Source organism: Moschus berezovskii, chromosome 24 (genome assembly GCF_049115385.1).
Source record: "Moschus berezovskii isolate FMDL1 chromosome 24, NW_MosBer_1.0, whole genome shotgun sequence".
Classification (NCBI taxonomy): domain Eukaryota; kingdom Metazoa; phylum Chordata; class Mammalia; order Artiodactyla; family Moschidae; genus Moschus; species Moschus berezovskii.
Window position 1 is genome coordinate 23,067,535 of NC_142483.1, and position 18,640 is coordinate 23,086,174.

The 18,640-nt window shown below is 42.9% G+C and overlaps 1 protein-coding gene across 5 annotated transcripts in view; it reads left to right on the plus strand.

Annotated features, from left to right (window-relative positions):
• ATXN7 (ataxin 7) overlaps positions 1–18,640 on the plus strand; it is a 130,681-nt gene that overhangs the window by 86,006 nt on the left and 26,035 nt on the right. For 4 of the 5 annotated variants that reach the window (XM_055414245.2, XM_055414246.2, XM_055414250.2 and 1 more), the window contains one exon: positions 793–897. In XM_055414245.2, coding sequence (XP_055270220.1) covers positions 793–897 — 105 coding nt within the window. Of the gene's footprint in view, positions 1–792; positions 898–9,228; positions 17,494–18,640 lie in introns of those variants that run through there. The other variant, XM_055414253.2, reaches the window with a different exon arrangement.

An 18,640-nucleotide genomic window follows, 5' to 3' on the forward strand; every position in this document is an offset into this window, starting at 1 on the left:
GTCCACAGTTAGGATTTTTTGGTTAAGCATGTGTTATCAGGTATCAAGTTACTGTACTTTCAATTTACATATATATGCAGGTAGACTAGTTTTATGTTTAATTAAGTTCTCACGATAAAAAAATCCAACTTGTATTTTGCCCTGTTCCCGTAATTGAACTGAGATTGATGTATGCAGTGTTATGCTTGTTCTGAAGTTCTTTCTCTCCATTGGCATCAGTATGTAAACGAAAGGACTGCAGGTTAGTTGTGACCTGAAAAAAAGTATGAAAATAGTTTTCTTTGTATTACATGTTGACACAATCAGCAATTCTACTCTAAGGGAAACCTCTGCTTCCTTTCTTAACTGTTGCATAGAACTCAGAGACTTGATGGCTGGAATAGAATGCATAGTTAAATAAAACCATTGGATGGCACTGCTTTGTGAATTCCTAGACATTTTCTGTGGTTACATATTCTTCCTCATAACCCTTATTAGACTTCTCCTGAAGTTGCTTTATTGTGTGAGGGGATTGATTCATGGATCGTGTTTTAATACATTGGTCTGTTTTACCTCATACTAATGATTTCTGGTGCATTTTATTTTAACCCTTTATAATGGTGTTTCTGTAAGCCTGATTTGATTTCTCTCTTCATAGTCATGTTGCATCACATCAGTTACTTTTAAACCGGAATAACTTTTATCCTGTGCACTTTATCATAAAGCAGCTCTTTTAGGAAATATCACCACCCCAGATGGGTTCCTGTTAACGAGAACCACGTGAGTGAGTGATGCTCTCTGTCTTTATTGCAGACATGCCAATATTTGGTCTCTGTCCAGCCCACGATGATTTCTACTTGGTGGTGTGTAACGACTGTAATCAGGTTGTCAAACCACAGGCATTTCAATCACATTATGGTAAGTGCTTAACCATTTCAGAATCGTTATTAGAGGGTAGAAAGGTAGAGCAGGACTAAGCTGTGGCAGCATGGGTGGGGTATGCTACTCCCCTCTGTCAGGAAGTAGGTTTTCTAATTCATTGAATGGGTTAATGCCTCTCAGATGTTAGGTGTTTTCTGAATTTTCTTGGAAGGAATGTACATTTTTCTGATTCTTATTAAAATTAGGGGGAAAATGTATTTCATAAAATCTTTGTTGAAATACTGCATCAGTGGAGTGAAGTATTTGTTTTCTTCTAGATCCCATGGTTGTGAATTTAGTGGGTGCTAAAATTACATATAGACACAGATTATAGAGACATGGCTCTTTTTAAAAGAAATGTGATTCTGAAAGGTCCAAGTTCAGTAGTTCTAAATCTATCTGATGTTCTAATTTGTGAATATGATGAAACTATGCTGTCTTCCCCCATCAAAATGTGCATGTACTTAAAATGAGGCATTGTGACTTTAGGGGTTTCATGAACCTCTGAGCCTTCCCTGGGCTGTGAGACTCCAGGGCGTGTTGTTAACTGGGTGTCAATCATGGGAGAATCCAGATAAGGTTGTTTTGCATTGTCATAGTGGTTTAAAAAAAAAGTTCTGATCATACAGTTTAATTTTATACCCAGTTAGAGTCAGTAGCAACTCAGAAGTATTTGAGTGCTCACCTTGTTTCAGGCATGGGGATGTGGTTATCATTTCTACCTCCATGGGGTTTAAAATCTCGCTGGAGAAAAAGGCAAAACTAACTGGACATATTTTTTTTTAAATAACTGCAAGTTGTTTCATTGTTGTCCTCACGACTACAAACACAGACTTGAGACAGAATAGCAACAGGGTCTTTCTGTAATAGAGAATTCAAGCAAGGCCATTAAGGCGGTGACCCTGGTGACCCGAGCCCTAAGTGATGAGAGGGGGTCACCCATGCAGGGATCTGGAATAAAAGTGTGCGACAGAGGGGAGCACCAGTACACAGACCTGCAGAAGGCTCGTGAAGTTAGTGAGGGAAATAGGGACAGGGGAGTCAGCCTTCTGGGTGGGGCCCTTGTTCTTGTACAGGCTTGTAGGCCCGAGGAGGAAGCTGCCCGGGGGCACTGGAAGGTTTCTGTAAGGGAGGAACCCAGGACCATCTCTCTTTCTAGGGCAGACTGGGAGGAGGATGGAAGCAGGAGAGCAGTTCAGAGGTGAAGATGATCACAGAGTAAGGCTACGGGAGCAGCAGGGCCTGGGGGCGCAGTCCAGCTTGGAACCTGCAGGGCTTTCTGTCAGGCTGGGCTGCCGTTGTTCGAAGTCACACCTTCATGATCACATCCCACCATTTTTCCCCAAGTCTTCTGTAATCATAAAAAGGTCCTTGGAGTTTCTGCTTCTGGGTGAGGCCCCAGAGTGAGCACCAAGCTGAATAAAATATGGTCTCCCTGCTTAAGACTCCAAGTGGCTGGTATTGGAAAAGACAGTCAGCCAGTTGCTGAGTGCTTTGGAGTTACGGGTTTTGAAGCCAGACCAGACTGGATTTACATCTAAACTTGTAAGAACCATTGGTTAGTTGTTCGCCTTGAGCAAGTTTTCCAACCTCAGCTGCTTTTTTATAATGTGGGGACAGTGATCGCAGCCTCATTGGTTCCCAGAGAGGATGAAGTGCAGCGGTATGGTGTAGCCCCTTGTGCATACCTGACACTTGACAGGTCTGTGAGAGAGAAGAGGTGCCGCTGTGGGTACAGAAAGATGTGTCAAAACTCACACAGCAGTCCAAAACCTTAAGAATAAGGAGGAGCGCAGATTGCTTCTTGCGCTGTAACTCGGGGCAGGCTTCTTAAAAGAAATAGCCTTCTTCACATAAGGCTATTCCAAAGAGTAGGATGGATTGTTTTTCCCTTGTGCAAATTGTCCCCGTCAGTTTTTAGGTGTGAAATACATGTCCATTGTGGAAAATGCAGAAAATACTTTTTAAAAAAATCACCTACGATCCTCTAAAATGGGAAGTGTTTTGATGGGGATGGACAGGGCCGTCACAGTAGCACAGTTTGTGCACTGCACAGCCATATTTGGTGGCGCCAGGTTGGCCACAGGGCTGATGGGAGCAAGCACGGAGGCAGGAAATTCCAGGCTGTCTGGAATGTACTCCACAGAGTCTCCATTGGCTGGAGCTGATGTACCCCGTGGGGAAGAGCTGTGTGCCAGGGCAGGGCTGGGGCTGTTCAGAGAGATTCAGTGCCATCAGACACCCCAGGCTTGATATGTCAGTGGGAACCTGTTGCAGGATTTTTAACACCTGAGTGATTTGGCTTAGTGATGCAGTGTGAAAACAGCTACTATCTGCATCAAGCCCACTTAAAGGTGTTCCTTCTTCCAGGCCTTCCCTCATCGGGAGGAGGCCCTCTTGGTCCCCTCTTCCAGAAGCACTTCACTCAGTTAGAGCACGTTTCTTGGAGATGATTTTCTTTATCTTCCTCTGTCTCTCGTAGAATGAATGCCTGTATACTGGGGGTGAGGTAGGGGAGGGGAGAGTGTCTTGAAATCATATTTCTTCTCTTTTCCTCTGTCAGTCTGTAGCATACATAGAGTCTTCTAATAAGATATGTGTTCAATGACAAAGGAATTGTGCTGACTTCCAAAGTAGAAGAAAGTATGGTGTGAATGCAAGACTCAGTACATATTCCAGGGCCTTCTGAAGGCAGGCAGGAAGCGCAGCTGATACAGGCCACTGGGTGGGAGCTTTGGTCCCTCTAGTGGCAAGGGAGCTATTCAAGCTGTGAGAGACAAGAGGGGGTGGAAAGAAGAGAGCCAGGTGCTGGCAGAGGGATTCAGTTGGGAAATGTAGGAGGAGGTTCCTCTTCGGGGGCAGCAGCCAAGGGAAGGCTGATGGAATAAACAGGTGGTTTGGAGATGGCTAGGTGTATGGGCTTGGGGGCAACTTCATCAAGTGGAGGAAGGCACCATGTGATGTCCCTGGCCTAGTTCGGGAGTGATAGCTCACTCATCTGGAAAAAGAGAGGTGGTCAGAGGGCCAGGACCAAGAACCATTCCCAATGTGCCAGTGTGTCTTCTGTCTTTGGGGTGAGGGGTTTTAGCAGGAAGAAGTATTTGCAACCCATTCTCCTTTGTTGTAATTCCAGAAGGCCTACTTCTTCATGTTTGTTTTCCAGAGTTAAAAGCAAAACCTGTTTTTGAAATTCAAGAAATTTCTAAGTAGCCATTGCTGCTGCTGCTGCTAAGTCACTTCAGTCATGTCCGACTCTGTGCGACCCCATAGACGGCAGCCCACCAGGCTCCCCCATCCCTGGGATTCTCCAGGCAGGAACACTGGAGTGGGTTGCCATTTCCTTCTCCAGTGTGTGAAAGTGAAAAGTGAAAGTGAAGTCGCTCAGTCATGTCCGACTCTCAGCGACCCCATGGACTGCAGCCTACCAGGCTCCTCCATCCATGGGATTTTCCAGGCAAGAGTACTTGAGTGGGGTGCCATTGCCTTCTCTAAGTAGCCATTGCAAGCTGTTTATTACTGTATTGGGAAGAACTTGACCTGCCAAAGGAGAGATTCTACTGTCTTATCTTCTGATGAGCTTGGTGAAGATGTGTGGGCAGTATTCTGTGAATTCATGTCTTACTGATACTCATCTGTGACTTTTATGAACAAATGAGCAGTTGCTGTAAAATTTAGCAGACAGTTCCTTTAAAACCACTGCTGCCTGGCAGTGACAGGGAGGAAACTACAGTAGCAGCAAGGCTTATCACTCAGTTCGTGTTGATAATGTTATTCTGAATTTGTGAGCAGGTTGTTACCCAAAATAGTGAGAGACCTGCAGACATACCTCACTTCTTGCATTTTGATTTATTGTTCTTAACAGAGAATGTGTCTTTTACAGACTGAAAGTTGGGGGCAACTCTCTGTCAAGCAAACTCCTTGACTCCATTTTTCCAACAGCATCTACTGGCTTCATGTCTCTGTCACAGTTTGTGAATACTTGAAACATTTCAGACTTTTCCGTTGTTACTGTGTTATTGTGATTTTTGATCAGTGATTTTTGTTGCTACTTCAACTTGCTAAAGTCTCAGATGATGGTTAGCGTTTTTTAGAAACAAAGTGAAAGTTGCTCAGTTGTGTTTGATTCTTTGTGACCCTATGGACTATACAGTCCATGGAATTCTCCAGGCCAGAATACTGGAGTGAGTAGCTTTTCCCTTCTCCAGGGGATCTTCCCAACCCAGAGATTAAACCCAGGTCTCCCATGTTGCAGGCGGATTCTTTACCTGCTGACCCACAAGGGAAGCACAAGAATAGTGGAGTGGGTAGCCTATCCCTTCTCCAGGGAATCGTCACAATCCAGGAAACAAACAGGGTCTCCTGCATTGCAGGCGGATTCTTTACCAACTGAGCTATGAGGGAAGCTCTTTAGAAACAAAGTTTTATTTTTTTAAATTAAGGTAATACTGTATGTTCTTCCCTGGTAGTTCAGCTGGTAAAGAATCTGTCTGCAATGCCGGAGACCTCTGTTTGTTTCCTGGGTTGGGAAGATCCCCTGGAGAACGGATAGGCTATCCACTGCAGTATTCTTGGGCTTCCCTAGTGGCTCAGATGGTAAAAAAAATCCACCCATCTTCCAGACCAAGGAAACAAACCAGGGTCTCCTGCATTACAGGCGGATTCTTCACCAGCTGAGCTATGAGGAAATCTCTTTAGAAACAGTTTTAGTTTTTTTAATTAAGGTATATATGTTCTTCCCTGGTAACTCAGCTGGTAAAGAATCTGTCTGCAATGCAGGAAACCTGGGTTCGATCCCTGGGTTGGGAAGATCCCCTGGAGGGGAGGGCACGGCAACCAGCTCCAGTATTCTTGCCTGGAGAATCACCATGGACAGAGGAGCCTGGTGGGCTACAGTCCATGAGGTCGCAGAGACAGACACGACTGAGCAGCTAAGCACATGTACGTTCTTTAGGGGCTTCCCTGGTGGCTCAGATGGTAAAGAGTCTCTCTGAACGCAGGAGACCTGGTTTCAATCCCTGGGTCAGGAAGATCCCCTGGAGAAGGAAATGGCAACCGACTCCAGTTATTTTAAGTCATAATGCTTTTGCACACTTAAGCTACAGTATGGCGTAAACATAACTTGAAGTATTAGGAAAGGATTTGTGTGACCTGCTCTACTGAGTATTGACTATATTGTACTGGTCTGGAGCCACACCCACAATGTTGTGTCTGTACTTTTTTGCTAGCTGAGCTGCCTTTTCATGAGTTAATTATTCACCAGGATTTCAATGATGGTGTGTGATTGTAGTGTCATTCTGGCATTTCCATTTTGTAGTCTGATCACTCTTGTCGTATAGATGACTTTCTTGGAAACTGTATAGTAATACCATGCTTTCTAGTTGTTGTTTTAATGTTTTGAAAGAGTCCTGGCTGCCTTGTACTTGTCTTTAATTATTCAGTATTTTTAGAGTGAGATGTTTCTTACTGCTAATTTCGTATTTTCAACATACAGTTGAATCAGTGGATCCAGAACCTCCTGTGCTTCCAAATCAAAGGGGAGCTGCCTAAGTGGCCCCTTTCTCCTACCCACTGCAGACTGGTGGTCTGGGAGGAGCCAGAGAGAGGATCTAGGAGTCTGCATTCCACACGGCTTCCTTGGCTGATTATGACCCAGGGGCTGGCCAGGATGTGTTGTGTTCAGAGCCGATCCCCTCCCTCCATGGGACTGCTGCTTTGTATTCCTGTGCTTGGCATAGGGACTGACGCAGATCGGCGCTCAGAGATTTGTTGAGTCTAGCAAGGATGGCATGAGAGGAGGCCCCTGCTTTTTTTAAACTGATTTTTAACTTTTTGTATCATGTCCTGGAAATCTTGCAGTAATTCCTCTGAAACCTTAAGTATGAAAGAGGACTAAGATGGTGACATTCCCTGTGGCCAGAAGCACCTTTCTTTTGAGATTGTGTTAGCCAGGTTGGGGATCTGAGTAGATACTTTCGTTCATAGTAAGTGTGTTGGCCCTAAATTGGCTCCTGAATAGCTTAAACTGTGTATTCCCATTTATATACATTTACTACGGATCTGAACAGGTAGGGTCAGCTGATGACTTGTGGGGGGCCTCTGGGGTTCTGTGCTGAAGGAGCTTTGCAGGTGGTTCTGAGAGGCTGTGTGCTGCACTGCTTTGCACCCTGCCGCTTCTATTTGAATTTGCTTGTGAAGAATACCATAACTTCTGTCAACTTGTCTTAGGCAGACATGGGCTGATCCTACCTAGGTGAAATACATGAGTGATGTTAATTCAGCTCGGACAGGTCGTCTGTTTAGCATCTCTATAATTAATGGAAGCCCTGCTCGAATGTCAGCTGCCAAAGTATTTTGCCTCAGATGAGTTAGGCTGACCCACTTTTTCACCTTGTGGCTCAACCCCGAGTCTGAGCACGTGGACTTCGGCCACCTCTTCCCTGGTTGTTCCCTCTTTGTATTTATTTACTTCCATTTTTTTTTTTTTTTCTTAAAATCAAACCACTTCTATTTAAATCTTTCACAAAGAAAACCTCACTAGAGTCATCAGTGGGGAAACTGATGTCCTTTGCTGTAGGTGGTGAGTGTGAAAGTAAATCTGGTGAGAAGATTGAGTTCTTTGTTGCTTCTCTTGCCGGCACCAGCACTGAGCCCGAGGCCTGTTGCCTTAGTTAGAGGGAGACTAGCACGTGTTAGGCAAGTGTCATCCACAGAGTGGCATGATGTGATCACGAAAAGTAAAGGAGATTTAGGAAGCGAGTAAGTTTTCACTTGAGATTTGATGTTGTTAATGCTGGAGAGCGATACCTACTCCATGTTCGGGGAAACATCAGTTCAAGCTGTGGGATTGGGTTTCCTCTGCTATTCAGGGAGCTGGCTCCCGAGGCCAGTCCTAGACTAGGAAATGCCTTACCTAGGGAGCAGACTTCTCAGATCTCATGTTGATCTGCAGAAGGATCCCAGGTAAGTACCCTTTGCCGTTTATCCATTGATCCTATGTGTTGTGCGCCTCCCCATTGCTGTAAGTGACATGCAGGTCTGGGCTTGGGGTAAATCATGTGCCCCTCAGACTCTCTTCACAGATGGGGATGTCAGAAATCTGGCTTTTTCATGAAAGTATCTTTCGCTGACACTCCTCTGCAATCTCAGAGCTTTCTCCACTTGTAGATATTACAAACCCTGTAAAGATAACAGCCAAATGCGTAGTTGGGACTTAATATATGCAATGTGATGGTGGATTTTTTTAGGTGCTAGCATAAATTATATTTTTCTGAAAAGTCATTTTCATCAGAAGATTAAAAAAGTAGGAATTGCTCGGTTTTTTGAGCTAATTAATTGGATTCAAAGAACATGACTGTGTGAGCAAAACAAATCTTGCTGTATGACATCCCATGGGCTGTCTCTGGCAAAAATGCCAATCCCATTGTTGACAACAATTTAACATAGTTGTGACCAATGATTGCTGTTGTGTAATTAAGTGACTCTGCATCACAGAGCCGAGGTTTTGCTGTTCAATAAAGAACACTTTCTCCCTCTTGTGATCTGATGAAGTTAGGTGTAGAAAGTAACGTATTCAGGACTTTTGAATGAGTTTCATTTGGCTATTAAGTAACTTTGTTTTTGGATAAAGAAAAAAATGTTTCTTTTTTTTCTCTTCAGTTATTTGGATCTTATTCTACTGTGAAACTTTCAGTGATAACTTAATCTTTTTAGGATTGATAGTAATTTAAAAGTCCACAGACTAATGATTTGTAGTAGGACTTGATGATTCACAAAGTGTTTCTGTATTATCTTATTTCCTATTCTTAGCGACCCACTGAATGGATGGTTTTATTCCCATTTTACAGATCAAACTCCTAAATTAAATGTCATTCACACAGATAAAATGTCTCAGGCTGAATTTTCTGTCTACTTAACATCTGTTTCTATAAAGAAAGTTAAGCATCGAAGAATTGATACTTTTGAACTGTGGTGTTGGAGAAGACTCTTGAGAGTCCCTTGGACTGCAGGGAGATCCAACCAGTCCATTCTAAAGGAGATCAATGCTGGGTGTTCATTGGAAAGACTGATGCTGAAGCTGAAACTCCAATACTTTGGCCACCTGATGCGAAGAACTGACTCACTTGAAAAGACCGTGATGTTGGGAAAGATTGAAGGCAGGAGGAGAAGGGGACGACAGAGGATGAGTTGGTTGGATGACATCATGTCCAACTCAATGGACATGAATTTCAGTAAACTCTGGGAGCTGGTGATGGACAGGGAAGCCTGGTGTGCTGTATCCATGGGGTCGCAAAGAGTCAGACACGACTGAGCAACTGAACTGAACTGACCATCTGTTTCTTTTGCATATAATAAGGATGTATAGAGTTAAAGGATAATCTGGAGAAGATGTAATGAATTCCACATGTCACAAAACTGTCATTAATGACAAATGTTGTAGCTCAGGTGGAATTGAAAGTTTGCCTAGAGTGACTGGGTCAGCAGTGTAAACCTGTTACCTCAGAGAGAACATTTAATAATTTGAAGACATAATGATCATAGGTAGATAACTTGATTTAGCATAGTCTTTGGATTTCTCTTCGGCCTGTTCCACTTGGCCTGTTCCACTTTATTTAACCCTAAATCATAGTAAATATCCAAAGCCAAGCTCCTCCTTTTTTTTGTTCCAGCCTCATGACATTTTGTAGCTTCTCTAGCAAATTGGTTGGCATATTTTTGCAGTCAGTATAAAGACTGAAATTTGTTGCAGAGCCAAAAATACTTCACTCTTTTGCTTCAAAGACATATGCCGGGCCTTTCTCCAGCAGTCAAGGGCTGAACGAGGGAAGGGGGCAAACCAGAGTAGGCACATCAAAATGTGAGCAATGTCAGGGTAGATGTTACTTTAATTCTCAAAGGAAATTCCAAGTTGACTGTTTGATCTAAGCTTCTTGTCACTGAGAGCATGATGTAAAATTAATGCAGTGAATTCAGTTTTTCTCTACCACCAGCCAAACAGTGCAAGTTAAAATTTTCAAGTAACTTCAGTAGCATCAGATAAAGGATCGCTTTGTCCCTAACTAATATGTTTATCTTTTTTTTCTTGGTTATATAATTAGCGTGTATATTTTAAATGGTATTGTTTATGCCATTTGTAGGAGCTACATTTTAACTTCTAGTTATAAAATGCATTGATTTTTCTTTATACTGAAATCTTTGCCTTTATTAATATCTGTGCCTTTGGGACTTTTAAAAAAAAGCCATAAATTGGCAAGGATACTGTTCACTCATTTATTTAGCAAATATTTACTGAGTATGTCCTGTCTAGGCATTTCTCTCCAGTGAACTAGGAAAGCAGTGTCTTTCATTTCATGCCGCTTATATTCTGTTTAAGGAGGATGGAGGATGAAATCAAGTAAAATAAGATGACTTCAGATAATGATAAAGGCTTGGGTTAATGTCAGAGAAAAAAAATGGGGCAAGACACTTTAGGTAAGGCTTAGTCAAAGAAAGCCATTTGGAGGAGTTGATGTGGAAGGTGTGTGATGAAAAAGCCAGCCGTGCGAAGATCTGGAGGAGCAGTGTTCCAAACAGAGAAACTGGCAGGTGCAGAGATTCTGCAGGAAGGCCAGAGAGGAGGCGGAAAAGTAATGTGTGGTTAAAGTTGGAGAAGTGGGTGCTGGGGCCAAATGAAAGGAATCTGGATTGGCCAGTGCAGACTGCGCACAGTCACTGGAGGATCTTGAGTCAGAAAGGGTCTTGAACTGATTTGTGGTTGCTCTGTGAAACAGAGGACAAGAGCGGAAGCAGGGAGAGGGTTAGTGGGCTGCACTGCACTAGACTAGGTGAGGGCGGGATCTGGTGAGAATGCTTGGGCTAACAGGGCCGCAGCAGCAGCAGAGGCTGAGAGGTGCGGCTGGAGTAGGAATCGGCACAGAAGTAGGAGGCCAGCAGGGCCGGCTGATGAACTGGAGAAGAAAGGACAGGGAATGGCTCACAAGCATCTGGGTGGGTTTACTTAGCTTGTGGATCGTGGGGTTGTTATTTCAATTTGTATATGGGTTTTTGTTTTTCAGTGAAGTGTAATGACCTGAACAAAAAGTCATGATGTATTTTATATGCATTAAATCTTTAGACATTTTCTAAAGATTGTAGACACAGAAAATAGTTATTGCAGTGATGTAAAACTTTGGAGTCATTTATTCTTTTTGGGTTTTTGTTGTCTTTTTGAAGTGGAACAGTAATTTAGTCATGTAAACCTGGAAACAAAAGGATCCTCTCATTTGGGTAGTAGGAGCTTTCTAATTAAAAAAGAAAAACACATGTATTTGAGGGTTTTTTTTTTTTCATTATTAACATGGTAATGCACATCATATAAGAAAACCATGAACCAACAACAGAGGACAAATATGCAGTCAGAATAAGTAAATAAATCTCTTCCATCTGACTTTCCAGGGGCACAGGTTGACATAAACACTTGGAACGTGTCTAGACCCTGGACAAAGCAGTATTTGGCTGTATGTTTCTTGTTCCCTCACACGCATGAAAAATTAGATTTATTATAAGTTCACTTTTTTAAACTTAGTGATCTAGCTTATTTTTCCATGTTAATGCACATTACTTCCTTTTTTTTTTTTAAAGATTGCCTATTATTTCACTTCCTTAATGTATTTAACTTAACCTGTCCCCTATTGGTAGACATTTCAATTGTTAGTGCTACATTATCACATGCATTCTTCTTTGAGAATGTCTGTCAGTATCTCAGTGGATTGATTTTCCACCTGGAGGCTGATCAGAGCTGCCCTCCAGGTTAGTGCTACTCTGATTTAATGAACAATGTCAACAGTTCTGATTTGTGTCACCAGGATGAGGCAATGAAAATGTGGGTGTCCAGCAGCATAAATCAGTAAATTGTTAATGTTCAGCAGTGCCAGCCTTGACTTGTCTGCTCAATCTAGAAATCATTAGGATGGCTGTGCTTCAGATTTTGAAGGGGACATTTCAGGATATAAGCCCATAGTTTAGTTCTATTTGCTGAAAGATGTTTCTCCTGACAGTCGTCATTTCACAAGGCCATTTTGAGTGTTGACTAGTTGAGACATGCACACACCTGCTGTATTGGCCCTGTTCAGCTGTGGTCTTATGTCTGACCAGAAGAGGGAGTTTTTATCACTTCTGTATGCTGTGGCACCTACTACCTGACTAGGGTAATGCTCCCACGCAGTGTTCAGGCCCCTACAGCTGGTTTGGGGCAGTGGGCAAAGGGTGACTTCAGCTGTTGCCTTCCTCTCTGCTCATTGTGTGTATGGAAATTCCAGTATTTAGGTTTACGTCTGTGTTTTGCTTTTAAGTCAACAGTTCTCAGATTGAACTTCAAAGAAATCGTATAGCTTTTCCTCTTGTGTGTTTGAAAGTTAATGAAAAGAGATCAAGGAAGGTAATTATCTCAATTTAAAATAAGCAGTCAGCCCTCTCCTAGTGTAAAAAATAAACTCCAGGATGAACTTTATTTCATTACTTCTTAGGCTTGATAGTTTTAAAAGATTGTTAAAACTCCTGCTGTAGAAGATTTGTAGTGAGCTTTAGAAAATTAAGGTGTTGTTTCACAAGAGTGGCTAATAGGCCTTTTCCCCAGGTGGTGTTAGTGGTAATGAATCTGCCTGCCAGTGCAGGAGACATAAGAGACAAGAGTTCGATCGCTGGGTCGGGAAGATCCCTTGGAGAAGGGCACAGCAACCCACTCTAGTACTCTTGCCTGGAGAAAATCCCATGCACAGAGGAGCCTGGCAGGCTATAGTCCATGGGTTTGCAAAGAGTCGGACATGACTGAAGTGGCTTAGTGTGCACACCCTGTGTGATTCTTACTGTGCTTTGTCATGTTACTGGAATGAATCTGTCTGCATAGCCAAACAAATGAAATGGGCACCATAGTCAGGACATATAGTCCTTTGATTTAACACCAGAGTTTGATGCTGTTTAAGTTTTTCTTCTGCATTCTTCACAGTGCATTTTTTACAACAAAAACTTGAGTCAGTTTCTTTATGGATTTTTTGATTGACACCTGAATATATGAGGTGCATTCATCTGTCGTATATATTTACGTCGATCCCCGAGTGTGATAATCACAAACATGCTGTTTTCAGTTCAGCCTCCTGCCTTCTTATCCCATTGGCTCTTTCTGCTTCCCTGCCTCCTCCCATTGCACTGGTCCTTTCCACTCTGTAATCACCTGTGTAACTTTTTACATTCTGCATATGTAACTTAGTGTACATCCTTCTATATTTTTATCATGCTCATAACTCTTTACGGGCACATCTAATTCCAGGTTTCATTCGCAGGGGCTACAGGTCATAGTTTTTACCGAAAGATGGATCCTGTTAATAAGCACACTTCTGCTGCTCCTCTATTCAGCAAAACCACATAGAAATCCATTCAGATCCCAGGATAACACAAATCCCCTTTTTTAATGGTTGCTTACTGTTTTAAGGTACGGCTGTGCGGTAATGTCCTCAGCCAGGCACTCTGTCTGTGGATATTGACTTTGTTTCCTGCCTTTTACCTCCAGGAAGAAAGCAGAAGTAGCCACCCTGCTAAAGGCTACACGCATTCATTTTGTTCCTATGGGATAAAAGTCTCAGGAATGGATTCTGGATCAAAAAAGATACTTTTTTGCCTTGTTTATAGCTGTTCCTAGATTGTTTTCCCACAAGTCTGTTAATACTTTGTATCTCTACTAGCCACATAGTCAGTACTGCCACCAGGAGTAGCTATTTTATTTATTTTTATAAGCTTCCAGTTTTTTTCTAAAGCCTCTTAGGGTGTTTTACACATTTATTCACAAATGTGATTAACCGTAATTTGACTTTGAAGTCCATTTCTCAAACAAGGGCAAACTTTTTTACTACCAGTATAACATGTATCTTTACCGAATGATATGAGGCAAAAGGTTTTTCAGAACGAGTGATAATTTTTCAAATATTCATTTAAACAACTACAGACGGTTTTCCTGGCATTTATGGGAGATTTCTCTTCACTCTGATTGGAATTTATCTTAGGGCAGAAATCTAGTTCTGTTAGGCTGAGATTCCTCTTTGCAAAGTGTGTAGACTTGTAGAAGACAACAATTTCTGTTGAGATCAGTTGTGGGGCCAGTGAAAAACTATTGTCAGTTTTATTTCTGATCTCATTATCCTCCTTGAATTTGGTGTGATTGGTCACCTTTTAACAGTGTTCACTTTGTCTCTCAAATAATGACTGGGCTGAGGTCAGACTGTGGTTCACACAAAGCCTATGTAAATCAGGCCATGAGGTTATACTTTATTTGGCTGCCTTTGAACAATCTGAACAGCTGAAAAGGGACACACACACACCAAGTGTGACTGAGCCCTGAAGGCGCATCCACCAAACAGAGCAGACGATGCCAACCAGAGGAAGGCTGTGTGCCATGAGCCCCCAAGGTGAATGATCCCATTTAAGCTCCCATCTCCCACCTCTCCTAATCCGGCGGGAGCACCTAATGAGCGCGGGATAATAACACAGCAGCAGTTTCTTGGTGAAGCTAATCTGATTCTGGACAGCAGGCGTCCCAGCCCACAGCTGAATGAATTGCTTGGTATTTCCAAGTTTGAAAATACTTTCTCCCCCTTTCAAGTGCTCCTTGGCAGCAGGTAAGGAATGTTAAAGCTCCTGTAAGTGCCAATTAAGGCCAATTATAACTCGCCCAGCCTGCTGAGACGCTGAAGTGGAGTGAGTGGAGGCTTGTTGTGCTCCTGTAAACTGGAGAACTGGCTGCCGCCGGTGACAGGAACACAGGATTTCCCAACTGCCGACAGCTCATTTGTTGCCCTGCAGAACACCAAATGACACCGCCGCTGGCTTCTCGGGTTGGATTTAGGAAATCCCAAGATTTGTTGGGGGCCTCGCTAATTTTCATCACAGAAGCCGCTGTCATTATCTCCGTCTTCCTTTATGTCATGTGACGTCCACCATCCAATTTCTCATTCTTCATGATCGTAGTAGCCAGCATTTACCGAGCACTTCAGAGGTGCTAGGTACCGCATACCCTCATCAAGGCCCCAGTGGTGCTCCCCAGGGGAGGACACAGACCCCCAGGGGCAGAGGTCTCTCGCCCAAGACTACGCAATGAAAAGTGCTGAGGCCGCGGCCGGCCAAACCCAAGCCCTCGTAGCCCCTCCCAGCTGCTGCTGGTTTGCTTGTTTGCTGTGCGCAGGCTAATTCACAGAAGAATTTGTGTCAGTTCAGGACTCCCTTTGTGCAACCAGAGTAAAGCTGATGAGTGCACACCATCGACACCATCCACACCACAGCCAGTACCTATAATTTTTGGTCTGTAAGGCATGGATGTTATTCTATTAAAACAGTATTTTAGTCTGTAGTCTGTTGTCTATTTTTTTTCACAAGAAAGAACTGTGACCATGTCCCCTGAATGAGCCATCATAGGGAAATGTAATATCAATATAAACTTTATTTGGTTAGGGTTTGAAGAAGAGTAATAATGCTTTCCAAGTAGACCAGGGTGGCATTAGGTTAAACATTTTTAATTAGGGCATTAAGAGGTGTGTTTAAAAGTTCAGTCTGAGCTTTAGATGCTCAGTTTTTGTGTGTTTGTGTATATTCTTATTGTGTCGATTTTTATTTTTCTGGCTTGCTCTATCATTCATCCTCTTTTTGATATAGGTCTTCAGAACAAATTTGGATAGTTTCTTCTTGTTTATATATGAAAATGTTGGTATATTTAAGGATACTTTGTAGTTCTTAAGAACATTTGTAGTGTGTAGTATTTAAGAACATTTGCTGAAGTTCACCCTGAAATTTTTCAGGGCTATAGAAAGACTTTGTTCCCCAAATTGTCTTACTGTGTTTGGTTCTCATAAGAATTGTTTTCCCCACTAGCACCAGCACCATCTACAAAAGGGAACTTTAGAAACGCGAGTATTTGTGCTGGGAGACCAGCGAGGAGTCTGGTGTCCAGGCTTCGGAGTGCAGTGATGTGGCGCTGAGACTTAGCCTGAGTAGGCCCTCTTCCCTCAGTTCAGTTCTGCCCGTGACCACATCAGGGAGACTCCTCAGCTTCCCTTGGCAGGGGGTGGGGGGCAGTGGGTGCAGTGAAAGATGCTAAGACTTGTTGCAGTCAGGTGGTACAACAGTAGAATGTTTTTGTTTTGTTTTCCTGCTAGCTTAAGAAACCCTTCAGTGAATTAACCTAATTGTCTTATTTTCGCATATTAACTTTGGAAGGATTTGCTCATTCTGTGCTTCTGCTCCCTGATGGCTCTTTCCTAGTGTCCTTCTGATCACTTTTAAGAACCACCATAGTTTTGCATTGTTAGACTCAGAAATCTAGGGATGGGGAACAGTTTCAGAAGCCCTCTAGATTCTAATATTGCTGCCATGGTTAGGATATGAATGCTTGCTGTAAAAACAAAGCAATGTGGCTACTACTCTTTTGTTTTACAGTAAATTTAGAATTTGTGTCTGTTCTAACAGAAGCCATTTCCTATGCCTCACAACTCTTTCCCACCCATTCCAGGCCAAATCTTTTCCACACATGTAATTCATGACTTTTTGCCAAATAGTCTGTGTTGGGTGATGGTATTTTGTAGAGGAATTTCCCCCCTCCTTTTGACATTTAAAAGTGTTCATTCTGAACTATCAGGCATCTGAGTCTGTTTATGTGTGCAGCCTTTATTATCATAAAACTCATATCAGTTGGCTGCTTTTTTCCATGTCTGTTTGATAGTAAGGTTTGGCAATTAACAGGACACAGTAGTGATGCGGAAAGTGTAATACGGTGGCGACAGGCAACCTGTTTAACCAGGAAGACGTGGTTTTCAAGGATCCACTTAGAGAAGTTTTTGGATTAAAAGCCTAAAAGGTCCCCAGCTTTCGTCAGTTATCCAGCTATTCAACTATTGATAATAACGTTTGTATTTTTCTGAAATTAGATGTAGTTTACAAATAGGCACAGAAAATGGGTGAAGATTTTTCTTACTAAAGGAAAGCTATTCTTAGATATAATAAACTTTTGTTTGTTGAAAGTATAGATACTGGAGAAATAGAATGTGAAAAAAGACTGCTGATATTTGTAAAAATGTATAATATTAAAAACTTTTAGGTCTGTCTAGCCTTAAAGTATACATATATAATGAATCACTTAAAATTTTCTAATTTACCTGGTAGTAGTTGTCAGTTTAAAGTTATGCAGGAAAATCAGGTGTGAGTAATTCACATTCTAGTAAGTTAAATTCATAAATTCCATCTTCCTCCAGTTTTGGCCAGCAGCCTTTCCAAGAGAAGGATTAATTTACACCAGCCAGGACGCCTTCTATGACCATATTAGATGAAATTAGACTCCACCCCTTGTTTTCTGTTGATCTGCCAGGACCTTTGTAATTCAAGTGCTTTTTACAGTAGTAGCAAATGTTACATAAGACCAAACATGGAGCATATTTGGAGTTGGTGGGCAGACCCAAATCATGATGCAAGCCTGAAGTAGCAAGTGTGCAATGAAGCACAACCAAATTATGTGAATGGAAGGTGACAAGAAGCCTCCTCAGCGCAGCCCTTCCTCCGCACGGGGGCTGAAAGCTCTACCGGGTAAGTTTGCCGAGGCAGTTCTCAGAGGCTGAGCTTGGCTGGGGGCCCGGTCCTGGACGAGCATGCGGAAGGTGGGCTAGGACTTTGGGAGCAGGATGGAGCCCCACGCAGAGAAGAGCAGAGCGGGGTGAGCTGGCACAGGCCCCTGTCCTCTGGAGGCTGTCCCGCCCCGCCGGCAGGCCCGGAGCACTTTGGGCTGAGCGGTGGTGAGTGCGCCTTGCAGTCCCGTTGAGCAGGGGGGTGATCGCAACAGGAGGGATTAGCTGCCGCCCCTGCCGGCCGGCCAGCCACAGGAGCCATGCTGAAATGTCATTCGAGTGATCTGGCCAAAGGTCAGGCACAGGCTGGAGTTGAGTTTGCTATTAACTCCCACAAAATGCTGAGGTTTGCACCCAGCGGTTCCCATATCTCCAAACAGGGAGAGCAGTGGTTACGTCGCTCCCTGAAAATGGAGGAACGTTGTAACGCGCTTTGACTGTTTGTTTTTTATCTCACTTGCGGTGAGTGAGGTTTCATGACAGGCAGTTCACACTGTTTCCTGTAGAATGTGTTTGAAAGCCGTTTTGTCAGATTCTTCAATTCCGCAGCAAAGTTGCAAGCAGAACATTGTGTCAAGAGGAAGAACAACTTCAAAAATACAAACAGTAACCCTGGGAAGTCATTCAGTAACTTAAATTGAGTGTATAAAAATTTAATTACTGACTGCCTGCCAGAAAAGACTATTTTTTTTCCTTCAGTTGTGTTATTAAGGTAGCCACTATAGCCAAGCTGATTCTGCTCGGGTGGGTTGGGCGGCTGTTCTCAAAGTTACCTTAACTCTCTCATGCCTCCTCTGCAAGCAGGAAGCGAGGTGACAGTTGAGATCTTTAGTTTTCATTGGATTCACATTTCATGCCTCCTGCAAAAATGTGCTTGACCGGATGGTTTTAATTGAGGATGAACTTTAGCTACCGGTTTTCAGGACTTGAAATACAAACAGTATTGTAAACCTTTATTCAAACTGCCGTTCATTAAAAGAAAACAAAACACAAAACTTTTACTTCTCAGTCAGGCAGTTTCTGGTTTCGTTTTTGAATATTGCTTTGATGTTGATTAGTGGACAGCCCTGGCCTGTAGGTGGGGCAGATGCTGTTTTCTGTCTTCAGGG